The sequence below is a fragment of the Charadrius vociferus genome, unplaced genomic scaffold, assembly GCF_000708025.1.
Source record: "Charadrius vociferus isolate BGI_N301 unplaced genomic scaffold, ASM70802v2 scaffold450, whole genome shotgun sequence".
NCBI classification, from domain to species: domain Eukaryota; kingdom Metazoa; phylum Chordata; class Aves; order Charadriiformes; family Charadriidae; genus Charadrius; species Charadrius vociferus.
In genome coordinates, this window is record NW_009646931.1 from 3,279,343 (window position 1) to 3,302,991 (window position 23,649).

Here is a 23,649-nt window from a genome sequence, read left to right on the forward strand (position 1 = left end):
AACACGTTTCTTCTCCCCATGGTTTTACAAAAAGCTGCTTACCTCGACACAGAGAGCTCTGTCTCTCTTAAACAAGGCCATCAGCTGGTTGGAGACATTCACTCTCCTAATAAACTAAATGGAGGCAAGAAACAGGTCCCAGAGCAGCTGGGTCAAACCCAGGCTGTTACCTGCTTGCAGCATGGGGGACTGTGTCCCCTGAAGGAACCACTCTGCAGAGGTGACCAGGGGTCCCAGGAAGGGTCCCACAGAGGTGCGGGCTGCGCAGAGCCGCTCAAGGGCAGCTGGAGCATCTGCCTGCCCGTGTCTTCTGTGCTACAGCCCAGACTGGGTGATCACGCTTGGCTTTAATTATGCAGATACTTGTAAAGGAACATACTGCCAGAAACCCATCAAGCCAAAGCATCTGCGGAGGAGACTCCGCCAGCCTGCCCCTCGCCAGCCGTCGCACTGTGATGTGATTTCTTTGTGTGGCACCCAGGGCAGGAATTCTAGAAAAGCCATGGATGCCATGCAGCCACCCTCAGGCAGCGCGGGTCTTTGGGGCAGTCCGGCTCCCAAACCTTCAGCAGGCACCCAGCTCTGCGGCACCCGCACGGGCACAGCTGTCCCTGGTTCTAACACACCTGGCCAGCTGTGCTCACAACCAGCTGCGGCCCAACCAGCTTCCGAACGCAGCGCTGCTTTTTTGGGGAGCTGCACTGTGAATGGCAGGAGCCCAGAGGAGCTGTTTCTAGGAATGGGGCAGTGCAGACCTTCATGCTTTGTGTCTTCACTCCCCCCACTGCTTTCCAGCTGCAGGGGAGGCTCAGAGGGGAGGAACACCGGCTTTAGCTCTCTGTCCCTCCCTTATTTTATTTTATTGTATTTTATTTTATTTATTATTTTATTTATTATTTTATTTTCTGAAAAATGCAACTGCAGCCAGCTTCCGCCCCCCGGCCCTTGTTCCGCATCCTCCTCTTTGCGGATGCCTCCTGGTGGGCAGCACAGTGCTTACAGAGAAGCGAATGCATTCAGACATTTTTGGGAAGGGCTCCGAAGCCTGCAGTGGGGAGCGGGACTGTTGCTGCTTTAGGACAGGGGATGCAAGAAGAGTGCTGTGTGCCCGAACCCAGGAATCACCAGGGAGCATTTTGGCTAATCCCAAAGGGAAGGGTGAGCGCACCGGAGCAACATCTTCCCGCAGGAGCACATTTGTGTTTTGAAGCGGGCGACATTTGCCTCCCGAGAGCTGCCGAGTGCAGGGTACCAGCTGCAGCATCGCTCCCGGCAGGATTGAGAGCGCAGCTGGCCGGGCAGGCAGGATTAGACGGTGGCCCGCCGGGATGCAGGGAGAGGGACTGTGGCCCCACGTCCTTGAGGGGGATGATGTCACCGAGATGTGCCTGTTTCCAATCTCCAGCTGCTGCTAGGAGGCCCCATTACCAACCGTCTGAGCATTTCAGGCTGTTGGAAAATGTACGAGGAGGGCCAACACTGCAAATCTGGACAGATCAGCACGCGAACAGGTTTTTAAAATAATAGACTGAAAACCTAATGATTGTGTAAATATCTGTGTTAAACTCATCAAACGAGAGTCTGTCAGGGCAGCCAAAGGCTTGAAAACAGCAACAGATGCATTGCCATAAAATGCCTCAGGAACTACCAAGTTGTATCCCAAAACAGACCCTCCTGAAGCCACTCGTGGGACTGGGGACCGGCATCTGCAGGACTAAAAGCACAAACCTCTCCTCCTTGTTCAAAGGGGCAAAACTGGCCGTCACAGCAGCCTTATGTTGGTGAAACACCACCCCAGGATGCCATCACCAGGTCCAGCGAGACAGAGGCCATCATTTCTCCTAGAAGACATTTTTGTCACACACTCCCGGGACCCAACACTTGTAGGTGTCAAGCAAAGCACACTGCTTTCTGACCAGCAGCAGGGCCTGCGGGTAGGACTATTTTGTAGCTACAAAAGTTGTATCCTTATGTAAGTAGAAACTTACTAAATGACAGATTTTAATTTGCTTCAGCTGCAGTTCACCATCATATATAATTCTAAGACAGAGGGTTTAGGGAAATGACTGTTAACATGAGGACAATTAATTTGTTACTACCCTGAGAAGAACACACACAGAGACCGAAACTCAAGTACGGTTCTAGTCCATACTCAGTATCTCTGTCACGTATTTTCAAAAGGATCAGTAAAGTATCCAAATAGAGGAAGAGGAGGAGGCAGGGATGAAGGAAAGCAGTTGGAAACTTCACTACTATGAAAGGTTTTGCTGAGAGCTGGCTTGCACCACGAGCACCCCCAGTGACCCACGTTTGCAGAACCAGACAGTGTTGCCATCAATGCAGGTTTCAAGGTACTCAGACAAACTCTTGAACTGTGGCTTGACATTAAATTCAGAGCACTTTTAGTGCTCCCTGTGGCAGACCAAACCCACAGTGAACAGGATTTAAACCACTGATCTACCCTAAAAGCTTTGCACTCGTTCCTATTTGTTTGAAAAAAAATTGCTGGATTATGCTTGTGCCAGCAGAGTATGTCCTGGGTTACACCACATCTGCCTATGCTGCTCCTCTGAAACCTCAACACCAAACTCCTCCAGGAGCTCTTCCATGAGTTTGTTCAACACGCAGCACTATGACCTGCTGTGCAGCTGCTGTGCAGCCTGGATCCCGACACCTCCTGCCGCGGCAGGCTGAGGCCCCGGACCCACAGACCGCTCGAAGCCACAAGAGGCTGCCTCTGCTGTGGGACCTGCCCCGTACTGGGAGGCCTGACCACACTGCCTGAGCCAGCAACTCTTCCCTCCAGCACATGGGTCTCTGCCATGTTTAACGGCAGATTGCTTCAGCCTTGCGTGTCTGCCTTTTGCCCAGAGGAACTTGGGCATCAGGATGGAGAAAGCACCAGGACACTTTGGTTGGTGCAACCCAAGCCAGAGCCTTCCTGGGGCAGGTCAGACCAGCAAAGGCTCATGTGGACACCATTGCTCCACCACCAGAAGACAGCTCTCCTCCTGTGGCCCACATCGACCTCCAGCCTCTTTGCTTATTCTCCTCCCCCCAGCAGGCTGGTACCTCACACTGACAAAGCCCCCCCGGAGAGCAGCTTTTATGGTCTAAACACAACATACGGATAGCAACAGTAATTTATTTAGCTCTGAAACATGCAGAGCAGTGAAATCACACACCACCTACCTCCTTCCCCCAGCCAGCCTGCCATCGCGCAGGAGAACCCACATAACCTGAAGTGGGCTTTAAAACAAAATCACAGCTCCGCAGAGCAATGTAGCATCTGCCAAGTGATTTCCAGCCAGCTTTTCCACCGGCTGCTTCTCCTGGGGCGCTGCGCTGTGGCTCACCGCAGCATACAGCAGCGTGGCCTTCCCTTGGCTTTTGCTGTCTTGTGCTGACACGCAGGACATGGTCACTCAGTTGATCTGAGGAGTGGTGGAAGGGAAACCAGCAGGCCTTTCTGCCATCACTGAGCCCCCGGCTCAGCCAGCATGGGGAAATACCAGCTTCTGACCACTTGCCTCTACCCATGAAGCACCCAAATAAACCATCTGGCAACTGCTTCTCTTACTCTCAGTCTCCTGTTCCTCTGAAAGCCAGCCTCAGGGGAATGACACTTACTGATGCTCATATTTCTCCAGAAGTAGGACTGTGCAGAAAAAAAACCCAAAACGTACCAAATCCAGGTGCAGGAAGACCAATGACCACTTTCCTTTTTCTGCGTGGTGATCTGTGAGCAGGAAATAGCCACAAGCCACAGTGGACACACTTTGGTGAGGAAAGAAAGAAAAGGGTGCTGCTGTTGTGCTGGTGTAGAGCATGCCCAGGTACTCAGACTCATCTAAGAGGGTGATCCACCCTTGAGCTCAGGTATTGGCTATGTGCCACTACATAGTGGAGCCAGAAGATCTGTCCATCAAGGAGACATAGCACACTCCAAGAAGTTCTTGCCTGACAGCTGCTGAAATCTCCTGAATCACTTCACTGCCCATCATCTTCTCATTTAGGACAAGGGGGAATGGCTTCAAACTGGAAGAGGGGAGATTTAGAACAGACATTAGGAACAAATTTTTCGCTCTGAGGGGGGTAAGGTATTGGAACAGGTTGCCCAGAGAAGCTGTGGAAGCTTCATCCCTGGAGGTGTTCAAGGCCAGGCTGGATAGGACTTTGAGAAACCTGGTCTAGTGGGGGTTGGAACTAGATGGATCTTCCAGGTCCCTTCCATCCCAAACCATTCTATGATTCTATAAGTAAATAACCACCAGACCAGTGATGGTTGGGAAGCACTTCTACTCAAATGTGGCAACAACCAACTTTGAAGGCAAAATGCAGGACTGCCACAGATCTGCTCCTAAAAAAAGAAAAATCCTGTTATGCAACAGAGCTGGATTCTTACAATCCACAAGAAAAATAAATGGCAATTCCAATGGGAGATACTAGGCAGCAGGCCTATTGCTTGTGATGGCACAAAAGCCAATCAAAGCAGATGCGATCTTCCTTTCCAGGTGATCTCACCGTGAACAGATTCTGCATACCAGCTTGTCAGCAGCCTTATCCAAAGAAAACCCAATACTAAGTACCTTGTAGAAAATCTCTACAAGAGGCTAAAGAGCTACTTGACCCCCCAGGATGTAACCAAGAGAGGTGCAATTCCTGCCATTTATGTGTTCCGCCCTCAGATAGGCAGGTATTATTATTCTATGATTCTATAATTCTATGATAAAAGGCAACGGGACTGACTGAGTAACTATTGCTAAGTTTAAAGAGATACATATCCATATATCCACATGCATATGTGAGTGTGTGTGTATATATATACTTTCACTGTAGTTCTGTGTGTGAAGTGCTAAGTGATAGAGAACTGCAGTTTTTAAAAATTGTGGGACTTCACCCTTCTGCGCTACTGCTCTAAGGTAGTTTTAAACTTATTTGGAATATATCCAGTGGGGAATGGGAAACCTGTATTACCTCTAGCAGGATGTTCATGTGAGAAACGGCTCTGAACTTATCAATCAGATAGAAAACTGGTGCAAAATTGGTTGCACAGGGTTCAGAGTGGATTCTATTCTATCTGACGGATCAAGAAAGTTAATTATCCCATTGCAATTTCAGGGGGGAAAACCCAGTACATCTGACAGCTATCCAAACATGAGATATAGAACATATTTGCACTACGTTAAAACCGTGTAGTGAAAATTCCCTCAATACAAAAAGTAAATGAAGGCACAAAAAGAACAAAGATGAAAAAATCAGGAATAGTTTATTTGCTGCATAAGGAAACTTCTTGTAAATTACATATAAAGAAACTTGCTATGCTGTAGTATATAATTTTCAATATTCCACAAAGATAATTGTAATAAATATACAAAACAAAACAAAGTAGAAGACTAAATCCATCAGGCAACCTACAAAATGGTTCCTCAAGTTTTGTACTTTGCAGCATTAGCATGCTTAAAATCTTGTTGTTCGTTTTGAAGTGCTGCAGCAAAATTCTTTTCACATTTCTTTGGAGCATTTTCAAAACCATGAACCTATAAAATACTGTTCAAAATTAGCAGGCATTAGTTAAACCAACCAAGAACACCAAAGTCTAACTGATGCAAAGGTGTGATTTTTCTTTTTGCTTTTAAAATCCATTTTAGTTTTGCCAGGGTTAGGAATTATCTGATATAAGTGCACTATGAGTCCAGTCAGCATGAGGTACTGCTGACTCTTGTCATATTATGACTCTATATCAACTTCATAGATTATATAGCTCTGGAAGATTTCTCTATTAGAGACATATCCACTAACAGGAATAAAACAAATACCATAGTGAAGCTATAAGCTAGTTAGAATGGTTGTACCCTCAAGTGCAGTGTGTGCTTAGAAACACTTTTCCATAGTTTCATACTACGTTTCATACATTAGGCATTTTGAGTTGACTTTAAATTTAAAAGTGCTGATAAAGGCTTTACTGATGCCCCTAGCTTCTAGAAACAACACGGAGAAATTTTTGACACCTTATGCTGTTCTCTGCCTATCATTTCTACATTTTTTTGTAAGAGCAGGATGAATTGCATTTTACACTTCACTGCTCTGGACCACACTGACAGACAGGTCTGTTATTCCGTACAGATCTTTTACAAACTGAAAACACTTCACTATGCTTCACTACTACTGAATACTTGGGGGTATAAAAAGAAACTCTCTAAAACACGATTACCTAAAAATATTTGTTAATAAGCTTAATGCAAACATTATGTAGAAAAAATGGTTTAGTTACCAAAAAATTCATTAGAGGGCCAATAAAAATATACTGAAGAGAAGATCTTTACAAAAGTGAGGTTAGAAGTATGAGGCATTGACATTCACTGTAAACATCCTGTGTTCACTAGAATCCCTTGTCTAAAGTATATGTTCTGGTTTTGTTCCTGAGCTTCATGGCCAACACTTGCATAGATAGCTAAACCTATCACAAAGGGTTGTTTATGCAGATGTTTCTGTACTGCTTTGTACAGAACTTCAATAATCTAATGGTTTTACCTTTTGAAATAGTTTCATTCCACTACCAGGGAGTTCAAGGAAACTATGAAGCATGGTATGATTTTTGTGTACTCAGTGCATTGGATGGGTTGGGACAGCTACTTTACGGTGTGTTAATCTTAAATAATATTATACTAAAAAGTGTAGCTGTTTGATGTTCTGGTTTAGCATAAATATCTACTTCCGCTCACTGCTGCAAGGCTCACTTCTGCTCTGCCAAAGACTGCATATAGCAAAATGTCAAGAACCTGATTGCTGTAACTTCCAGCAACACAGTTAATCCCCAATAACAAGATGCAGCTTATAAACAGTACAGAAGACCTTACGGAGAACGTCACCTTTACTCAGGCAACATGAGTGCTTTCCCCTAGATTAACCTCCCTCTATTGGAGGAAGCTAGAAAGTACTTTCAGGGTAAACATAACATGGAGTGGCCTAAATAAAAAGCCTGAAGAACATACTTGCATCTTGGATATGAAAAGCAGGCATGTGTTTAGTTACTGCACACGCAAATGCACATGGGAAGTGGTACAGACAAACAAATCCACCTCACAAACAGCACAATAACACAAAAGCAGCAAATCGCCAATTTTAAATCTTATGTTAAGGCAAATCTAGATAAACACCCATAACAGGATTAATAAAAATGGGAAGTTTTCCTTGGCTTCTTTGTTTACTTTTTCTGTGATTGGCTTTTACACATTGATAAAATTTGTTTAAGCACTTTCTGGACATCTTCATCCATTTGACCCTAGACAAGGGGAGAAAGAAGAAAATGAGACTGAATTCAAGCATCTCTCTACTCTTCAAGAAGATTTTAAAACTATTTTTGAGGTACAGTAATTAGGTCAGTGTCCCAAATGAAGCAGTGTTAAATTTGTGCTTAAACAGTCATACCTTGGATAAAACATACCACGTTCATACTAGATCTGCAGAAGAAACAACTTCCATTAAAATAACAACACTTTGTAACTGACAATATGCAACCATACCTGCACAGCATAGAGAAGATGCATCCTGTAAACTGAGACAATTTCCTGATGTTGTTTCTTAGTTTCCTAGGAAATAGTTAAGCAGAAAGTCACGGAGCATTCAGAACTGTTGAATTTAGAACTCCCCAACTAGACTGAGAGAGCTTTGGGGAATTACAAACCATAGCCTTATGCATGCATGGAAAACCAGCTTAGACAGCACTGTGCCACTAGCCATCCAAAACATAATTTGCTTGGACACATGGCCCACAGAAATGCTGTCATTCTACCCAACCCAGTAAAAAAGCTGATGAGATGACACCAGCTGAGCTGCAAAGATGTGGAATGAGAACACACTCTACTTCTGTGCTTATCAGCAACCAGAATTGAGAAAAGCCAACAATATTCAGACAAATCAGCCTGCAACTGCAACTGTAACTCAGTTGCAACTTCCCTGAAGCCAGTGACCCATTTGGTTGCTTATACCTTCCCAGGGAAGAAGAGGTGCTTACAAAAGGTCTTAATCCATTAAATCCTCAGTTAATTACTATACATTCAAGCAAGGAAAGCCAGCCTTCTTTTCTGTGATCACAGAAGCCGTCTTTCCAAATAAATGTGAAGCTGTTGGGAAAGCTAGTCTACAAGAAGGAAAGAATGCTTCTGTTGTTTTAAATCCTACCCACTTTCCTAATGCGTTGCATATCTTTGCATGTTACGCTATTTTGCTGGTCCTTAAGCAGTGGGAGATGAAGGGTCCCTTCGGACTTGGTGGACTGGGATAAGAAACAGTACGGGCCTTTACACTGACAGGATGCAGTGTTTAACTTTCTGCCTACTTATTTCTCCTCACTGCAACGGAATTTTTCTGGTCAATATTAATATTGACTCTTCTTTTTGTCTGCTGGGGAAGACAGGAAAGCAGACACCAGGTAAACCATTTAGCATGTCAGGCCGGGAATTCTCCTTTCAAAGTTACTCCAGAACTCTCAACAAAGCCCTCTGGTGGGCAGTACATTCTTTTCACGCACAGCAGTGAATTAAAGTGGTCCTTTGGACAGGCAAGCTCTTGGAAATAGCGATTATGACTCAACCCAGCTTAGAAGGCTGGACTTTTCATTCACAAACAAATACAATTAAAAAAAATCTTAAAGCAGTTCAGAATTTCAGAGAATAAACTCTGCTCCCTATAAACAGATGGATTTGCTTGATTTGAAACTTCATGCCTTCAGTGACTACTTTCTTCTAGAAAGCCAAACTTATTTTAGCTTAAAAAACCAAAAAGACTTCAGCTGATGAATGTTCTTGAGAAAACACACAAATCCACTGCACATTGGTGTATTTTTCATAAATCAGGATCTCAGCAGCAGCTCTGGTCACTACATTCCGCCACAAGTACAGCAACTTTGCTCAACTATTGATCTGAGGAAATATACTGGGGAAAACAGCTTTCTTTAGTTAGACTGTTTCTAAAGAGCAATTTGTGATTTGCAGATTCCTAAGCATTTCAGAGAAACAGAGAAATTATAGAATTTCTGGATGAAAATTCCTTGCCTTGTACTCATTAACTGTGCTCCATTTAAAATAAGGCATTGTGAAGAATGGTACACATATCTTTGGAGAACTGGGAATAATAATGGGTTTACAAATTATCACACTTACAGTCAGTTGGTTTTGCAATTGTTTGACTTGTTGTTGTAATGCCTCCAGCTGCTGGCTCTGTCTTTTGGGGGCACTGGTTGAGTAGGAAAGCTGAGAAAGGCTGTTCAATGCTTCTTTTAATTTGCTAACTTCCTTGGACATTTCATTGATCTAGGGAGGCAAAACACAGGTTTTCATGAAAAGCTGCAAAGCACACTGTATTCTTGTGGGTCTCATCTTGGGGTTATTTGTGACTTAAATTTAAGAAGTGCGGAAATCCAAGATGTAAATAAACTCAATGGACAGACAGAGACATCATGTAAGCAAAGGGTTACAACGCTTCTCTATCAGCCCTCCTAGCACAGTCAATTCAAAATGCATTACTTGTTCTGAAAGCCATCCTTATTTACAAATAAGGATTGCATTTACCACTTTCACAAGCACTGCTGCTAAACACAAGACAGAAACATATTAAACATAGGCCAGCTATTCACCGCCAGCAAAATACATAGCTTTTTATAAAGAAATTTGTAGTGACAGATATGGTAGCTGCAGAGGAAAACGTCAAGTCATGCTAAAGTTGTGATGGCATAGTAAAATCAGAATAGTGGATTTTTGCTCCTTTCTGATCGTTTGTTTTCTTGTCTCTCATGGAACCTCTTCCTGCTGTAAATCCCACTTCTTTGACTTCAGTTGCTTGAATAGTGTGAATCCAACCTAAGACAAACTTAAAAGAGGTAAATTGAAAGAAAGATCATGCGTATCTCCACAGGGGAAGGAAACCAACTGTAAAGTTAAACATACTGAAAACTGACTTTGGTATCTGAATTTTTAGATGGGGAAATGCACTGATAAGTTACTCTACTCTGTGACACTTCACACATCATCATCTATTAGGTCACCCATGCACCATCACACCTATTTTGCAGTCTGAACTCATGTAATACCCCTGCACTGTAGTGAATCACTAACCTTTTTATCTTTATCCTCTTCTAGTTTTGATGAGCTTTCAGAATATCTTTTCATTTCAAGAAGATCTTCCTGAGCTTGATGGTACTTTTGGTGAAGACCAGTCACCTCCCGTTCCTTTGCTTCAAGCAGAGTATGCATACCTTCTTTCTCTTCTTTCAAGTGCAAAACTTCATTTCTCAGTTGCATAGCATCTAAGGACACATTTTCCTTCTCTTGGATTACATTCTTCAGTTTGGATGACAAAACACTAACTTCACCCTCCAGTGATGACTGGAGCTTTTCATACGTGGCCTTGGGTACCATTGCTTCATTAATTGCAGCTTTTTCTTCCAGTAATTCCTTCTGTAAGTTTCTTACTTCACTTTCCTTGTTGGTAAGCAGTCCTTTAAGCTCATTTATTTCTTCCTCCATTTCCTTTACAGTATTTCTGAGTGCATTCATCACCTGGTGGTGTTCAGTTATTGGCAAAGAGTTTTGTTTCTGAGTGTCTAACAGTTGCTTTAGTTCTTCTGCTTCATCTAACACTTTTGTGTACAGGGATTTCATTTCTGATAACTCATTCTCTGCTTTGTATTTCAAAGAATTTGTTACCTGCATCAGTTTTTCATGTTCATCTCTAGGAATGTAGTCCAAAGCTATATCATCTAGGGTTTTTCTCTTCCTATAGTCTTCAAGCTCTGTTTGTGCTTCTTTGTACGACTGAGACAATTCACTAAGTTGTCTGTTGAGCTCATCTATCATTCTGTGCATCCCATCTTTCATTTCTCCAGCTTCAGTACTAGATTCTAACTGTGTCTGATTTGTCAGCTTGTCCTGTAGCCTTTTAATTTCCTCTTGCCCTTCTTTGTACCTCTCAATCAACAATGCTTTCTCTTGATTAATGTTATCAATAACTGAACAATATGAATTCTTCATTTCCTCACACTCTTCCACAGACAATTTGCTTGCCACATTCTGCTGTCTTTCTTCAAACTTTTTCTGTAGCTCTCTCACTTTCTCTTTTTGTCTTTCACTTTCCTCCAACGCCCTCTTCAATTCTTGCTTAAGCATTTCAACTTCTCCGCATGTAACCTTCAACCTACTCAGATCAGAACTGGTTTCTTCACTTTCAGAAGAAACAAGACCCAGCTTCATTTGCCTTTGTACATTCAAAACCTCTTTCACAGCTTCCTCATACCTGTTTTGAGTTTCTTGGAACTTCAGGTTAAGATCAGAATCATTTTCTGAAATGTCTGTGCTATTTAAATTATCTGTTTCTGGGACTCTAGACTGGTCCTGAGCTTCTACATGCTTTCTTTTGGCTTCAGAATTCTCTAATTTCCTCTGTATATCCTTTAAGTCTTCCTGGAGGTACTTCATTTTTACTTCACCAGGACTTGTCAACTTTTCTTGAATTTGGGTGGCATATAATGTACACTTCAGCTCCTGAGCTGAGAACTCATTTTGTCTATCTGCTGTTTGGTCAAACTCTGTTTGGGTTGAATGATAAGATTCTATGGTTGAATCCACTTCTTTAGGTGTTCTTTCCTGTGCAAAAATAAACCCGAACAATTGCACAATAAAAACAAATACATGATTATATTTTTTAGAATAGAGTAAGCAAGGAAATCTTCCCACATCCTACAGACACAGGCAATAAAAGAACCATCAAAGACAGTTTTAGAAAAATCCAAAACCCAGCTGCTCCCATTTAGTCATCTACAGCGAGAGAAGGCAGTAAGTGCCAAGCTCCTCTGAAAGTCTGGGCTGATCTCCATAAGCTAATAATCAAAGCTATGCAAATTAAAATTCTGCTAACACAACTGTTAACAACATCTTTTAGAATGTGGTTATCATAATAAACAAAGTTATTCAGTAATTTATGGGAAAAGTGAGAAGATCAAAACATTGATTTAATCCTTTGGGGCAGAGTGTTTCCATGATCTTACCACCCATGAGCTCATTAAATTATCTTCACAGCACATCTCTTTAAAACGGTGAGCAGCTCTTTGTTCTGCTAGCATATTAAGAGAGCACTAGAACGGCACAAAAATACGCCACCTGTAATTTGTCCTGCAGCTCCTTATTGTGCAGTGTCAAAGAAGCAATTTTTGCTTGCATTAACAGAAGCAGATCTTGCTGGTCAGCTTCAGAACTCACATCCAATAAACTATCAGCACCTTTGGAGAAACACAAAGATTCAAAAGCTTTCAAGAAGTGGAAATGCTAGCTAGTTAGTTATTCTAACCTTTCAAATTAAACAGCTTGTTCCCATGACCTCTAAGTATAGGGAGCAAGCAAACTGTTCTTAGAAACTCTTTCCCCAAAAATGTCTTAGATCACCCAATAGAAGCAGGAGGTTTTGGTGGGAAGCTACCAGTGAAATTACAAAAATCTATGTCCAATACTTAATGTGTCTCACATTCTAAGTGGAAAGGCACAGAGGATTTCTGACCAGATTTCAACATTTCATACCACCTAAAACTCCTAACCAAATATGAAAATAAGGATTAAGTGTCATTGTATACCTGTTGTGCTGTCACTCAGTCTGTCTTTATTATCCCGATGCAAGGAGCTGAATTCTTCAAATGAGACACCAAAAGAAAACACTTTCACAGAAAGCAGATGTAAAGTTGGACAGTTCACCAAAGGGAAGTATATACAGTATAGATCTTGCTGGATAAAGCCTGGCAAAGTAGGCTTCTTTTATTTCTGGTGTCTTGTTTAACTGTAGCATGTGACCAGTATTTCAAAATCTGCTAAAGCTGTTCAAGTTCCATTACCCAATTCTCATTAAATATTAATGAAATATGGGCAACTATCTCGTCGATAGTTTGGAAGGCTGCAGCCCCTGTGATAAATAGCAATAAATTGTCCTGTATTAAAAAATAAAAATCTTCAATACCGTAAGATAAAGATCATACAGAACACACTCAACCATTTCCCTGATATCTTTTGGTGAAAAGGTCTGTACCTTTTGCATTGCACAATGCCATACACTTCGCTGGTATTCGGTAATGACTTCTCAAAGCATTAATACTTACTGTCATAACCATATTCCTAAATACTAATTTATGACTACTTCTATTCACATATTCAGTAAACATTAAAGTAATCCACGCTTGCTTTATAAATTACATTGAAATAGATTTGGATCCCTTTTTGTTCCTAAAACTCAGCTAATTAACTCACAGGGGACTTTGCAGTCAGCAAAACAGATTATTAACTAGATTGTTAAGATACTATACCTTCCTTCCCTAAGCTTCGTAAGAACAGAAAACTGATACCTTGCATACTTGATCAGCAAAGAAAGCCTGCCCTTTTCCAGTCATGGGAGTTGAAGTTGATGAGCGTGGAGAGGACAAATCACTAAGCTGTAAAAGATTTTACGTGAATAGGTATGTATCCATATGTGTACATGTAAGTACCTCACTAACACGTGCCTATATATATAGATATAAACACACATTAAAGAGTACTTTTCCCTGCAGTAACATAAGTCACAACTCTAGGTTAGTTTCAGAGAGCAGATTTAATTATTCAGTGGTCTTCTGAGTCAGTATTGCATATGCAGTGTAGCTACTATACAGGTAACATTCCAGTTTAACATTAAACTTAACCGTTAAATTGCATTTTTATACTACATAAATCTATTTAAGTATTTTACTTTCGTATCTAGATATGCATATAATAATGTGTGTGTATATATATATGTGTAATTAAAATATATACAATTATTTACTCATGGAAGTTGGCAAAACCAGGAGACCTTCAACTTTAGATAGAAGAAGCAATTGTACAGTAAAATTTGTACAGTTGTATCTTAAATCATGCTGTATTTCAAGCAATTTTGCTTAGTTAACCTAACCAACATGTGCTTTCATGGTGTCATCCTAACGTCTGGAAAAACACTCATGGTAAGACAGGCATATAAAATAACAATGACAAAGCAAATCCAGCCCACGTAATCTTTCACAGAACGTTCAAAATGCTTTTCACCCCCTAAAAGCATCTCAAAATTGGTCTTTTCTTTACCTGAATAGGACTGATAGGAGGAGGTGGGGCTTTGCGTTTTTTTGGAGTTCCACTTCTTTCTGAACTTAATTTAGAGCCTTGATCATGCTGAAAGTTTCACCAGCCAGAAAAGGTAGGTTTGTTAGTTTGGTTAGTAAAGTCCGAGCAAGTTGTTTTATAAAACAGAACAAAACAAAACAAAAAAAAATCCCACATTAATATCAACTTTAGTGGCTCATGCAGTGCCTTATTTTTTTTCTATTTAAAGATTACATCTCTACCAACAAAAAGATATTAAACATGCCTGACAATAAGAATCTGCCCCCTTGTAATCCATGCTTCAGTGAAAAAAAACAAGATTTAGTGAAAAAGCAGAAGCTGACAATAGGTTTAGCACTAGTGATCTTGAATACTTCCGTTCATACAGAGTCCAGCCATGCCCTTCTTAACGGCTACCATCTTTCCTCTCCACCAGCTTCTGCCTGAACTCCCTGAAAAACCCACTTCTCCACTTAAAGAAGGAATGAACCAGTGCATTGCACCCTCATCTGCCTTCCAACTACCAGCAGGTCTATAAGGTCTACTTGCACTCCAAGATATGATACTAGATAAAAAGTGTGAAAAACTAATTTAACTGCCTAAATCTGCTGGGATTCTCACAGGTGAGGGTCTCCAGTGAGACGTATGTGTTTTGGAAACAGGGAACTTCTCTAAGTCATCTACTCTACAGTTTAAATAGATAGGGAGTCCAAAAGCCAAGCTCCTGCATTACGCATGAGAAAAGTGGTGTACATTCCCCACACACGTGCACACACGCCTTGCCTTCCTTTTCTCACCGAGGGTGCTGGCTGCTGTTACAGAGAGAAGCTAAGTCTAAAAGCAACATTCCTGAAACACATTTCTTAAATGAGCAACAAACACCTTTCCCATTACAGAGTGGTTAATGGCAGTGCATCTCACAGTGGCATTTACTAGTGCTTCTAGTCATGTCATTTACTGGGTTTTTTTTCTTAATTTACAAGTCTATATAGCCCAAGTATTTTTAAAACCAAAAGGAGAAATACCTGCTTTGCCTTTGTTGGTGACTTCGTATCTGTGAAGCAGAAAAGAAGTGGAATCAAGAAAGCTATCGAAGAAAAAGTTAGTCGCCATTCTTAACCCGTCTCTCAGCTCTACTTGCCACACCATAAATACTTTGGTTTTTGAATTCCTGTCTGAAATCTGAGATATACACTTTAATTTTCAAATTCCCTTTGAACCATATCCTTTCTCTGCTGCTTTTTGGGTTTCATATTTAGATAAAATTCAAACAATTGGGGCAATTCTTCTTCTACTATAGTCTTGCACCATGCTTGCATATTAGCTTCCTACTTTAGAAATCTGTCTTAGTTTGACCATAAAACCCTCTGCCTGCATTATTTCCTTCTCCAACCATCCTGTTGAGGAGTTACCACTTACTCTTTCATATAAAAAGGGATCTGTTCCAAGCTGTATGCAAGACTTCACGATGCGCCTACATCTGCTTACTTTTTCTTTCTCCAAAACAACTCTTTTTTCCCTGCTCAGTGCTTTATCCCATGGTAAATATTACCATCTACAGCAAAGACCACATTTTCCTGCTTTTGGGAAGCTTCAGCCAGACCATCTTGAAGATGGCTTTTGAAACTTTTACTTCATAAGGTAGCCTGAAATTTGTTCATTGCTAAACATACACGTAGCCAGTTCAAGGACAAACTGCAGATTGGCATCTCTTACATACCCATATCCTGAGATAACTTTGATGATAGGAGATTCTGGATCCCTGTATTCTCAGAGAGCTTGGAGTAATGCAGGGCATTCTGTCCAAAGATGTCTACTAAACTGACATCTGCACCTTTCCTAAGGAAGGCTTCCACCATGTTAAGGCTACCAGCTTCACAAGCCATCATCAAAGGAGTTCTGGACAAAACAAAACATACACAGAAAAAGTGTCAGAGTGTACTCTTTAAGCAGCAGCTCAGTTTTCCAGGAAAAAAAAAGTCTAACAGTTATTGTGCAATAAAGTCCAAGGCTTTGTCAACATCTGTATTGATGCATACATGTAACTTGTTTCTCCTTACAAACACCTGTCTGCCCCTCCCCCTCCTCCCCATACTCCCCAGCTGGACCTTCTGCAAAGACCTGAAATACTTTGTACAGGTCTCCAAACATTTCTAAAAATGGGTTCCTGAGACTAAGAGGACAGTCATAGATAGAAATGGCTGCAGGATAAAATCAGACTATCAAATCTCAATGCCACGCTCCAATTACAGCTCTGCAAGTGGTGGTACAACATGGAATTATGTCATTGCTGCTCCCCTTCACATGTTGCTTTTAAGACAAAATAGACACAGATTTCAACCGAAAAGCCAAACAAATCTCAAAGCTCTTCAGTGAGACTGAGAGATGGGTTTGACCTCAAATCCCGACCTACTCTCAGATTTAAAAAAAAAAAAAAAAGTCCATTAGAACACAATCGATTCCTTCTCCAACACAGGGCAGCTAGACAGTGCCAGACCCTACACAAGAGTAGCATACAGAAGGAGTGTTTTCCTAACAGGATGTATCTGTTTTTCTCAGTTACTTGAAGGGGTCATAAGAGATGTACAGAATAATTGCAAACACACAGAAAATCCCACCTTTTAAGCATATTCTAATGCTTTCCTGCTTGGGCATAATTCTACCTTCTCAACATGAAGACATGCCTAATACGTTGGTCAAGTTCATTGGCAAACACATTCCTCAGTGCAGATATGAAACTGAAAAGTTACTACAGTGATAATATTTGCTAGATATTAAGACAATCATTTCGCTGATGAATTAAACATACTTCCCATAATGGGTGACTCCTAGAGAAGTGATGGCTGTTGCAGTGCTGTGCTAAAAAGTAGTGCTGAGTGGCAGCTTGGATAACACCTCCAGAGTCACAGGGATGGTTTTAGATTACCAAAATAATTCACTTAGTCTGGACAAGATAGGAAATTGGAGATGTCATTTTCAAAGGTTATCCCCTTCCTCTCCCAATAAGGGCTCTCCTTTTTTAGTAAAAATTTTTGTGAACATAAGATGTAAGGTCACTCTCCTTGTCAGAAGAAAAACAAGAAGTTAACTGGTATATTCCATGTTGTATCATTTTCTTGCTTCTACACAGTACTTTCTCAAAAAAGAAAACACAAAAATGCAAGCCTGTCCTATCTATGACAGAAACACCTTCATCCAGTTAAACTAGAGACTCTTAACACTGCTGATTAAACAGGAAAAGAGTGAGGGGAAGGCAGAGGTCCCAGGGTGGGCAGCACCTCAGGTTCAAGGCACTGATGAGGCCATTCAAACCAACCAAGCCAACAAAGGGATTTTCTTTAGACAACTTAAAACAGTTACTAACAAACTTTGGACTGATAAAATTGGGGCCCAGTCTTATCCTCCCAGGTGCTGCCAGAGAACAACATGAGCGTTTTATCGCATACAATAATCAAGACTGCTATCAGGTCTAAGTGCCAAGTCTTTGCAGCATCCCGCTTTACCTTCGCAATTGAACCAACTGTTCATAAACAGCCCATAATTTTCAAAGACTATTGATCTTCACCAATATCATCAAAACAAGCCCATTTTTCACTAAAAGGATGTTGCTTTTTAAAAACAGTTTTCGGACCCACACACTATTTATGCAACAAATCTTTAAATGGCACCTTCTAAGACAACAGCGTCTCCACTATATATATAGCTTTACTGTATTTTTCTCTTGCTGCTGTGGATGCATTAGAATCCTCCACAGATGTCACTCCCAAGTAACAGCTTTAGGATTTAAGTTGGAGAAAATAACTCATGCCAAGAAGAGAGCAGCATTTAAAACTGGGACACATACAAAGTGATGAGTAGGTAAGTGCTATCAATCAGATTCTTGTAGGAATGGGATTTACTGCTCTGGTAGCCCTAGGGAAATCTTAGAGGTACATCTAGTTTTATAGTTGCATAGTTTCTGTTTCACCTTTCCCTTTAGGCAGAATTCTGTAAAGCCGCCTCAACAATCATGATATGCTGTCTAGTACAGAAAGCATTATTTCACCTAACAACAACTATTTTAGGAAGGATTTGAGAAGAAAGCTTCATTTGACAGTCAGCCTTGGGGAAGAATTAACATGTTAACCTGCTGTACCTTCCATTTTTATCCCTGGTGTTGATGTCTGCTCCATGATCCAGAAGGTATTTGCAGACTTCTGTATGACCATTTTGTACTGCAAGCAGCAGAGGTATGTTCCCATCCTAGGAATACATTTGAAGAAACTATGAACAATAATCCATCCACTCACAAATATCACTCTGAGATTTAAAGGTCAGCTATGAACTTTACTTCTATATAGCACAAATGAGGCGCTATCAGTACAATTTTCTTGCAGTTTATTTTAATCCTGTTCTTGACCACAGGGGATGCAAAGCATTAGGAGTAGGAATGCTTTTTGCTGTTTGTACTGCCTGTGCTGTCTGCTTAATGCTATAACGTTATCATTTTGGAACTATACAATACCTTTAAGTAGTTCTACAACAAAAATGATAATTTTAACTATGTACAAGGCAAAAATACAGTATTTCATATAATCACAGAATAACTTAGTTGGAAGACACCTTTAGAGGTCATCTGGGGTTTCTCCCCCTTTGCTGTCAGTCCAAAGCTAGGCAAACTTCAAGTCACAGTACATTGCTCAGAGATTTGTCCAATCAAGACTTAAGCATCTCCAAAGGCAGAGACACAATGACATCTCTTGGTACCAGTTCCAGTGTTCCACCACCTTTATGGTGAGATTATAATTTTTACTGGTACCTAACTGGAATTTTCCAATTAGGTCCACTGCCCAAATTCTGACCATTGCTTGTCACCATTTTGTCGTGTGCCTCTGAGGCTGGTCTGGCTCCCTCTTCCCTACGATCAACCATAATACAGCTGACTGCATTAGGTGCTCCTACAGCCTTCTCTTCTTAAGGCTGAACAAACCTTTTCTGCCTTTAAAATGCAGCTGCTGAAATTTCAGGTCTAACCTCTGTGACAGATTTTTTTGTTAGAAAGACCAGATAGGAAGGAGATAGATCCAAGGCAAAAACAAAAACCCAAACAATTTTAAATACTTTTATGCTTTTTTTTTTTTTTTTAACTTTTTTTGTGCTTCACTTCTGTCAGGTCCCCTCCCTTTATCATCAGAGGGTTTTCTATCAGGCAGCTGCATCATTCCCCAAAACAGACCTGGTTGTTCGTAGACTCTTCATAATAGTGAATGTGAATGTAGTGTCCCTGAGGCTTCAGACTACATCAAGTATATTTTTTCTCCTCAGGCTTATCGTACTCTGGTTGGGCTTTGTAAGCATCTCACAGCACTTGGCCACATAATGGGCTTTCTCCAAAGCCTACTGGAGTCAATGGAAAGACTTTTAATCACGCTTTGAATGTATCAGAATAGATTCTACCTACTTGTACCAATGTCTCAATTTAATGAGCAGCAAATTCTGCCACTGTATTAGAATGTGAAGTACTTCCCCATCTCTGCTCTGGCAAGCTGCAAAAGGAACTTCCTCCACCAGAGAAATCCAACAAGAAATAAGCATAGTATCGGTTTGAAGTGCGGCACCTGAGATCGACTGGAGTGGAGGGTGCTAAAAGCTCTACAGTATCTGAAGTACACAACAGAAGAAGAGGTACGTACCAAATCTTTGACATTAATTGGACATTTGTGTTCACACAGAAGTTGAACTGCCTGAAGACAGCCACATGCAGCTAAAAAAAAAAAAAAAAGAGACAGGCATGAATGTCCATTAAACCCCATTTTCAATCTGTGTTCTGTGCTTCCCCTTGCAATACTTCCATTACAGTGGGGTCCAAGAAAAACAAATTAAACTGTACTTCTCTGTTTTAAGAAGGAAGGAGAGAAAGACTAGAAGGCTGAACCAGAAGTTGTATGCAGAAATACAACCAATATTCATGCTCCAAATTAGCATAAGAAGATACAACCTTTAAAGACTGAAATAAAAATCAACCTAATCTTAAGTATTGCAATGGCTCTGCACTTGCAGGTGTGCAAGTTAGGCTTACTAACTGAAATTCAGTATTCATAGTACTAAAAAAATAGTATCTAAAAAAACACGTGAACTTGATAAACCATCAGGTGGAGTCACTAGATTTCTGTAATTAGAACCTAAAAAGCTCCACCAGGCTGAAGAACTAGGAATATCAAGCACCACAAAATAAATAGTACAAGCTTTCAACAAAAAAGTTACCTGCATAATGTAAAGCTGTCTTCCCAGAATTGTCAGTGCTGTCTGCTGGACATTTACTCTGCACAGTTCAATAAAAAGAAGGAAAAAAAACAATTAGAGAAACACCCAGAAAATAAAACATAAGTTTAATGCTAACGACAGAGTGCTGAACAGCTTTGAGAAAAGTTTTATAAGCTACTCCAGAAAAGAATAGTGAGGAAAGGCACAGTTTTCCTTTCTACCAACCTGGTCTCTCCTTTGTTGGTACCAGCTTATACTGAAGCCATAGAAAATACTCATAATGAGACAGATATTCCTAAAAAATGTTATAGTTTTGGAAGAATTTAAATCAGGAAATAAAAAAGGAAAGAAACTCTCACTTGCCTTAGAAAAGCTGCTTTTTTTTTTTTTTTTTTTTACATTACAGTAAGAGCTAAAGCAATCATGTCGTAATGCAATTAATCTTGCATTATTTCTGTCAAAGGCAATAAGGCTTTATTTACATTTGTAAAGAACTAAAGCATCAACAATTCAGTTATATTTTGTGGTATTATAAGCCACCAGCTATTACTGATCAATCTAGACTTCAAACTAATAAATAAATCTTTTAAAAAATCAAATTTCAAATCTTTATCAACACTTGTTTTGGTACAGAAGATTTTAGTTTACAACAATGAAAGAGAATCACAGAATCATAGAATAATTTAGGTTGGAAAAGACCTTCAATATCATTGAGTCCAACCATAAACCTAACACTACCAAGTCCATCACCAAACCATGTCCCTAAGCACTGCATCTACACGTCTTTTAAATACCTCCAGGGATAGTAACTCTACTACTTCCCTGCGCAGCCTGTTCCAATGCTTGATAACCCATTTGGTGAAGAACTTTTTCCTCATATCCAATCTAAACCTCCCCTGGCACAACTTGAGGCCATTTCCTCTTGTCCTATCACTTGTTACTGGGGAGAAGAGACTGACCCCCACCTCACTACAACCTCCTTTCAGGTAGTTGTAGAGAGTGATAAGGTCTCCCCTCAGCCTCCTTTTCTCCAGGATAAACAACCCCAGTTCCCTCAGCTGCTCCTCATAAGAGTTGTGCTCCAAACCCTTCACCAGCTTCATTGCTCTTCTGTCGACACAAGAAGGTATGACCCTGAAATATGTGGCTTCTAAAAAACAAACATTATAACTTTTGGCTTTCAAATGTAGCACTGCCTCCAATAAATACTTCTGATTTTCTAGGAAAACAGGTTCACACAGATTACCACATTCTGTAACAAAAGTGTCAAGATTCTGCCTGTGTAAAATAATGATTTAGCCTGTTTTAATTCAACTCCAACATGTCACAATTAGACATTCCTCACACATACAGTTTATATCACACAGCCGGTCGACAGAAGAAAGGAAGCAATACAAAGAGCATGAATTATTCGAGAATATTACCAATGCGTTTGCACTTACAAATATATTTAGAAATCTGCATACTGTAATAAAATTAGCAAAATAACAAAAGCGCTCTGTGGTTGTAGCTGGTAAGTGAACAGGCAGCAGATATTTGGTATTAAACACACATCTAGTTGCCGAGTTGATCATGCTGCTGCATGTGATACCATTAGTGACAGCTTGATGTCACTGTTTATGCTGTAAATGGGTTTGCATTAGGAGTAGTAGATATTCGCAGAGAAATCCTGAAGAAGGGAGCCACGGTGGTTAATGATAACCCTTTCCAGGTGTGGGGGAACAAGGGAGTCAGCTTGCAACAAGTATGGAGGCAGAAATCAGTGAAACTGGACCAAATATTGTCAGAGACATTGACAGGGTCAGTCACAGGACAATCGGAAAGCCCTGAGGTAACCAGGGAAAAGCCAGTTTAGAAATTGGGATTTGGGATCCATTCTTTCTGTACCACTGTGCTCGAGAAGGGTTATTATTTGTTATTTCATCCCTACTCTGAGCAACAGTCTTACTGATAACTCTAAACTACTAAAAATCTGTCCCATATCTCTAATCACCTCCATCAAAATTCATCTGGCTTTCTGAAATAGAGCTGAGAGGGACAATGTCTCTCCTTGCTTACTAATGCACATATCCAGCCTCAACAACACAAACATATTTTCTTCATCTTCACTTTTGCCTTTCTTATTTTATCTCCCCATTCTTTCTACTCCTTTTCTAATCCTTCACTGTCCTATGCCTCATTTCACTGAAGATTTGACTATGTCCATATTTTAGCATCTAAACTACTTTGGTTACTTCTCCCCTTGACTTTAAGCTTCACAGACGCTTCTATGGTCAACAAAAGATAGAAAGCATTCCAGTGGAACAATATCAAAATCCCCCCCAGAAGTGAAAAATCCTTTTCTTCTATACCTTTTAACCCATCTACCTCCAAGCCATCCAACCACACAGACAAAACACAGAAGTTAGACAGAAGCTGCAACCTACGGGAACCCCGACCCTGATATGTCAGGTCAGCTGCATGTGGAAAACTGTATTTTTGGACCACTGATGGAAGATACCACATTGATTTCTATCATCCATTTAATGTGCCTAAAAGGTCTTTACACTCAAGCATCTCTTTTGATTGCAAGGAGACAGGACAACAGTATAGGAGTATGATGTACATTATTAGCAGGAAATGTGTCAATATCTAGTGGAACCAATCTAGAGAAAAAAAAAAGGAAAACTTAAAAAATCAAAATTTATTTCATTTTTACTTTACCTGAAGTAACCTCTTAATGCAATCGGGATGGCTGTTCTTTGCTGCAAGATGTAAAGCGCTGTGCCCTAAATGAATAAAAGCAAAGCATATTAAGTATTCAATCACGCCAAAGCACAGGAATAAACTCTTCCATGACAAAGGCAAAATTGTCAATTATCTGTCTTGTTCCTATCGTGACACATGAAAAGTAAGGATAGAGAAAATAAAATAAAAACCAAAAACTACACCAAGCAGAATGTATTTATGACAGACTGTTGTTCAGGCAGGTAACAGAATAATCTTAATGTCTAGCTTCATATAAAAGAATGACACAAACATTGTGTCATACTATACCTTGGCAGAATTAAGTCTAAAATTGCAGTTAGGTTTTGTTTCTTAAAAACCAGTTTTCCTATATTACTCAGCCTCCCTTGCAGAGAGATGTCTGTCAAGAGTCTTCACGATTTCTTCCATTTGGCAATGAAAAAGGAACCCTGCACCAAGAGCAAAACCAGCCAAATTCACCAGCTACCACTAGAACGAATTTGTATCATCCATGGAGTGCACATAGAATAGG

General features: G+C 40.6%; 1 protein-coding gene across 1 annotated transcript in view; it reads right to left on the bottom strand.

Moving 5' to 3' along the window:
• Positions 1 to 6,934: 6,934 nt before the first annotated feature.
• RAI14 (retinoic acid induced 14) overlaps positions 6,935 to 23,649 on the bottom strand; it is a 105,340-nt gene continuing 88,625 nt past the window's right edge. Inside the window, exons 4-18 of the mRNA XM_009894719.1 lie at positions 23,094 to 23,158; positions 20,391 to 20,448; positions 19,820 to 19,890; positions 18,283 to 18,389; positions 15,868 to 16,046; positions 15,173 to 15,201; positions 14,130 to 14,216; positions 13,382 to 13,468; positions 13,343 to 13,346; positions 12,623 to 12,676; positions 12,156 to 12,274; positions 10,116 to 11,642; positions 9,165 to 9,314; positions 7,527 to 7,592; positions 6,935 to 7,285 (exon numbers count right to left, since the gene is read on the bottom strand). Coding sequence (XP_009893021.1) covers positions 7,208 to 7,285; positions 7,527 to 7,592; positions 9,165 to 9,314; positions 10,116 to 11,642; positions 12,156 to 12,274; positions 12,623 to 12,676; positions 13,343 to 13,346; positions 13,382 to 13,468; positions 14,130 to 14,216; positions 15,173 to 15,201; positions 15,868 to 16,046; positions 18,283 to 18,389; positions 19,820 to 19,890; positions 20,391 to 20,448; positions 23,094 to 23,158 — 2,681 coding nt within the window. The 3' untranslated portion in view covers positions 6,935 to 7,207. The remainder of the gene's footprint in view (positions 7,286 to 7,526; positions 7,593 to 9,164; positions 9,315 to 10,115; positions 11,643 to 12,155; positions 12,275 to 12,622; positions 12,677 to 13,342; positions 13,347 to 13,381; positions 13,469 to 14,129; positions 14,217 to 15,172; positions 15,202 to 15,867; positions 16,047 to 18,282; positions 18,390 to 19,819; positions 19,891 to 20,390; positions 20,449 to 23,093; positions 23,159 to 23,649) is intronic.